At 34.5% G+C, this 5,937-nt stretch overlaps 1 protein-coding gene across 1 annotated transcript; it reads right to left on the minus strand.

Moving 5' to 3' along the window:
- Positions 1-582: 582 nt before the first annotated feature.
- LOC141630604 (uncharacterized) lies at positions 583-1,891 on the minus strand. The gene is made up of 2 exons (XM_074443391.1): positions 1,842-1,891; positions 583-1,030 (listed from the first exon to the last, which is right to left on the minus strand). Exons 1-2 carry the CDS (start codon positions 1,889-1,891, stop codon positions 583-585), a joined length of 498 nt encoding a protein of 165 aa, XP_074299492.1.
- Between the last annotated feature and the right edge of the window lie 4,046 nt (positions 1,892-5,937).

A 5,937-nucleotide genomic window follows, 5' to 3' on the forward strand; every position in this document is an offset into this window, starting at 1 on the left:
CCCTGTATAAGGAAGTCGTAATTAGGTTTTTAATGATCTTTTCACATACTTTTCACTGCTTAAACTTCTGAATCTCTTAATTACTCTTAATCTCGTACTTTGCTTTTGTGGATTGATCTTTACGCCGGATTGCTATAGATTGTAATCATTCTTTCTTCCTTAATTTATTCTTAATACTTTGTTTGCTTTAATTCTTGTCTCTCCTATTTAATTTTGCCCTAATCTCGTTTATGCTTAATTGTTATTATTTCAATATGTCTTTTATTAGCATTCTTATCATTATTATTGTTGACACCCTTAATAACATGAGTAGCTAATCCTCTCTATGTTAGGACTAGGGAATCCATGGTAGGATTGTGACGATATAGCGAATAGGCTAGATAATATACATGTGAGAATCTGTCCCCATAGCATTTTTTTGGTAGAATGTGAGCTTTGTATTAATAATAAAAGGATTACATCATAATCATTCTACAAGAAATTCCAACCTTCATCTAAGCTAAGTACAATAGGAACATTTAATATTTATGCTACTTAGCCAACCATAATCACTAGGCATAGTACAATTCCTAAGTTTCAGCACTAGCCTTCCATGAACTTGCCCTCGAACCTTTGAATCAATCTTTCAGGCCTGCAAATAGATAATTCCAACCGAGCAGAGTTCCTTTCCATCCAAATAGCATACAAGACTGCACTTTTAACTACCCTGCAAACCCTCATCTGCAACTTAGAATAAGAACCAGACGGGTCCATGATCTTCAACTGCAGCCACTGTTCTAACCCTGCAAAAAGTTTGGAAGCATAGACACAGTCCCTGAATAGGTGATCATGTGTCTCCTCCCCCATCTCACAAATGACACAATTAGCAGTAGAAACCAGGCCTAGCTTATACAGTTTAGATCTTGTGTTTAAAGCATTCCTATGAATAAGCCAACCAACAAAAGCTTGCTTAGGGAGAACCCAAGTATCCCAGACAGACTGATACCATGGAACAGGTGGGTGCACAACCTGTAACCACTGATATCCTGAACTAATAGAGTAACCACCAGTAGATGCAACCAAAGAAGCCAGTGATTACCCCCGATAACCACCAGCTAACCTATCCTTGATCTTGCAAATGTTCCTCTAATTCCAATTAGAATCAGGAGGAGGATGATATGTTTCCCAATCAGGAGGAGGATGATATGTTTCCCAATCTGTCCCCATAGCAATTTAATTGTAACATCAATTTAGTTCAGTGCACGCTTCTAAATTACATTAATCTGGTTAACTTTACTCCTGGATCGGACGATTGGAATAAATAGACCTGCTATGAACAGTAGACTATCCTAATGAGGACGGAAGTTAAGTTAGTGGAAATCTAGGATAGAAAGTGGAACGGAAGGACCTTTCCCTTATCCTTCTCACAATAGATTGTCTAGGCTATTTGCAACTGAGTCGATAGACTACCATGATTAACCGAAATCCTAGCATACTTTCTCTTATTTGATCATTCCTATCGTATTTTCTCACTTTTATTGCTCTCATTTTATTTCTCTTTCCTTTAATCTTTAGTAGTTTAGAAATCAAATTAAAACCCCACCATATTGTGACTCAAATAGACTGACCTTTAGACAGATATCTTGCCTCCCTGTGGAGAATCGACCCTACTTATCACTAGTTTCCGTTAGTATATTTAGGTTTATTTTTGGTACACAAACGACAGTATCACTAGTTAAGCCTGCCTAGACCTACCCTGACCTGATTTCGCTTTGCGCAAAATCCATACAAAACAATCATCTTTCAAAATGTGATATGATATGTAAATCTACTCATCCAATTTTCCGTATCCTACCACACACATGTGAGAGCCTATATCATGCAAAAGTCTATCAACAACCACATCATCCATGTAATCACTAAATATTGCCTATGTCGTTCACCCCTACTTGTAACCACCCACGTAGTGACCAACCGAGACAATAGGCACTAGTTTTGATATGAGGGCGCCCACTCATCCAAAATCGATCTCCTATTGTACTCATGACGGGTTCCTTTTATTAGACACACCTAGGTTCATTTTGATTCATTGGTTTAGGTTCCAAAATCGAAGCTCTGATACCACTTTGTAACACCCCTCTCTTACCCGGCCAAGGTAATTGAGAGATGTTACCATCTCGGTTTCCCGAGGCGGTGCTTCGGAGATACAATCAAGAAACATTTATTATAATTAATAGGTTTAGTGAATTACATAACCATAAATGAATAAATAAAAAGAATACAACTCATGACTACTATCTATGTTATCTATCAACTATCCAAGTACTCGACTCCAAGTCAAAAGCGCGTCCCGCCTCCCGCGTGACACCAACACCACCTGTACTCAACCTGCTCCCCATATGATCGGAAATATCATATGGATCGACACAGGCCACTCCGGAAATAGGTGACATTTACACAGACACACAAACGTCCGTTTCAATAAATAAACATATGACACGACATGATAAATATATATATGCAACATGCCAACTATATGAATGAGACACGATTATGCCATCACCACGCCGGTACCGGGACACGCCCAGACGTACCCACAACCACCGGTGCCACAGACACGCCCACGACACCACAACTCACCACAAGGTACCGGGACTCGCCCAGACGTACCGGGTCTGGAAGCCAACCGGATCCCCTGCCAGACGTCGTGCCTCAAACACACGTGTCCCTCCAAAATCAAGCCATTAATGTGCAAACCCCCCATGGAGTGGGAAGCTCCAAGAGGCGACCCGAGCGCAAGACGGTTTCCCAACCGTCTTACGTCTCCTCAACAATCAAGTACCACCATCAAAGACCTCCAACACAACATAATTACAATCATATATGACAAATGGAAAAACAACATTAAACATATGACTAATTCATGAATTCAATACCAACATGTTATGAATAACAATCCCTCGAATACCAATATGACATACCAACCGACTCACAAATGTACTAGTGAGGAAAGACACACAAACATGCATACACAATATTGAAACCAAGTAGGATAACCTACCTTTTCGCATTCTTCACAAGTTACTCGATTCCGTCTCATAAAACCGTCTCATCCTAAATAAATCATACACCACTATCACAATGTATTCTACACTACAATAATAAAAAAACCCTTTATTATTTACTCATATTACATAAGCTATCACAATGGCTGTAATTGTAACATGAATTTGTTTGCAGCGGAATTGTTGTATTATATTAAGTATGTCGTGTAAATAGATCAGAAAACAAGGAATTATTGTTGATATTTGCGTGAATTGGAACAAAGAACATGATAGATAAGTGAAACCCTGTTCTAACCTCGCAAGGTTATAGCTCGTTTAATGGCTTCTTTTCATTGTTTATGTGTTAGTTATGAACCCAAGGACCTTAACAGAAGAGCTCATGGCCTTACTTGACTGGCTATGAGAATGTAATAGGAATCTTTTTTTTTTTTTCGGTTGCCAAAAAAACAAAAACAAACTGGAAAGAATAATTATCGGGCAAGCCTCCTTATAGAATGATACAATTTTAATGTTTTCTTTATATATTCTTAAGTTATAGTTGTAAAAAGCAAATGTATTACGCACGTGTAGGCAAACAAAGCAAAGTGAAACTTTTCAACATTATGCTCAAGATTGAGGCATGAGTCCCCTTGAAAATTAAACTAGAATTTGTGCAAATTGCACGGAATTTTTTTTTAAAACTTTATTATTATATCATGATTAAATGTACTTAATATTACTCGGTATCACGCGTAAGTGGTGAATAACCCCTTTTAGCTTGTACAAAAGTGAAATTCAACCCAAATTTTACTTTTTCAACCAAAAGCACAATATTCACATCACAACAAAAAAGTCATTTTATATGCTTATACGATTATTATAAATTTTAAAAAAAAAACCGATTCATTTTACAATGAATAAAAAATACTTGCATGAGTTTTATAAAATTGGAATTTTATTGATAAACTATTCTCATATGTATATAGTTTGTATTAAAATGGTACAAACTAATTAAAATAATAAACATATTCACTATATTCTCATAATAATATGTTGAAGGCTGAAAATAGCAATTGTGTTTGATTTCACTTTTTTTTGTCAAATTTATGGGGCCTAATCACTATATTTGTAACTTGCGGAGCTTAGTCTGGTCAAAGTTAAGGGGCAAATTTACTGCTTTTACGAGAGTTCATATAATGTAATCACACCCTTGTCTAAAGAACAAACGTCATATAATTTACCTTGTGTTACGCTAAATTTGAAACAGAAAATACCTAAAAAAATACACATAATGAAATGAAAATTGCTATAAATCAAAACCTCGTAACTTTTTAACCACAATTCTGCCAAAAGTAATAATACTAAGTACTCGATCTATTAGTAATCAGTAGGTAATCAACATTCTTTTTATATCAATTGTTAGACATTTAACAGAGGAAAACGGGCATGGTTGACCGATGGAGATTAAGAAGAGAAGTAAAATGGATGAGTTAGTTAAGTTGTTACTCAAAAGAGGGAAGTGGGAGGTCTAAATAATGACGGTTAGAAGAGTAGAGTTCCTCTAATGTTTGTAAAGTTGAAATAATGTTATTGCTTGCTTTAATAAATTTTTTTTTTCTATAGCATTTTGTATTTAATTACCATTATCGTAGTTAGATTACTGTTTTTAGATCATTTGTTTTACTTGATAACCTCATTATATTTGATTTATCGAAATGCATATTAACATATTACATGGCTAATTATTGTTTTAATTTCGATTGATTTTTGAAAATTTAGTCCTTACTGATTAAACAATTACATGTAATTTGTTGACATACTGTCTATATTGAATTGGCTAATTATGTAATTAAAACTTACTCTCTCTTCATCCTTCTCATCATAAATTAATATATATATATATATATATATATATATATATATATATATATATATAGGCAGGATCCGGTGAGTTTGCCACTTTTCGTGAGTTACCCCCGCATTTATATACCATTGGATCTAGAACAAGATCAAGGGCTGAGATTAACCACACAAAAATACACAACCTTAATTTTTCTTTCTCTCTTCCAGTTCATTCTTGTTCTACGTTACCCTGCTTACTATTTTTTCCCCTCCCTTTCTTCATTCTTCCCCTCTTTTTTCCTATTTTCTTCCAATTTATGGCATAATCCAATCAAAGTTTCTCAAAACTTGAGTAATTCAAGTTGAAAACACAAAATTAATTCATTATCTTCATTCAATTTGATTAATACACGCATCAATCGTCAGTTTTTGTCCAAAATTTGCAGAAACCCTAGCGCAAATTGACAAAACGAAGGTAAATGTAGATTATGTAAGTGAATATATGTTATTTTGCGAGTTATTTCAATTGTTACTCCGTTAATATGTTTGTCTATCATACCGTTGGCATTTGATTAGTGATTTATTATCATAATCCTGAAAAATTGTTGGTAATATAACTTAGCACACCAATTGTATGTTATAATGTCTAGTTCAATATAGAAACTCAGTTATTGTAATGAAGAAACGTGGTTATTTAATAGTTATTCAAATGCGTAAACTCGATTATTGTAATGTAGAAACTCGATTATTGTAATATAGGATGTCGATTATTTTAATGTATAAACTCGTTATGGTATGTAGAAACTCTGATATTTGTAGTTATTGTAATGTAGAAACTCGATTATTGTAATGAATAAAGTCAGTTATTCTATATGTGATTCAGTTATTCACTCGTTAGTTGTTTAAACTCAATTACAGTTATTTTATAGTCTAGTTATTATAATATATTGACCGAGTCATTCTATATGATATTCTGTTAAGTTATATTCTTCTTTTTGGTGATTTGCAGATTGAATCAGGATAGACGCGGATAATTGACGTTCAATGGAAAAATTGATGTATATACTTGGTC

The sequence above is a fragment of the Silene latifolia genome, chromosome Y (genome assembly GCF_048544455.1).
Source record: "Silene latifolia isolate original U9 population chromosome Y, ASM4854445v1, whole genome shotgun sequence".
In the NCBI taxonomy this organism is placed as follows: domain Eukaryota; kingdom Viridiplantae; phylum Streptophyta; class Magnoliopsida; order Caryophyllales; family Caryophyllaceae; genus Silene; species Silene latifolia.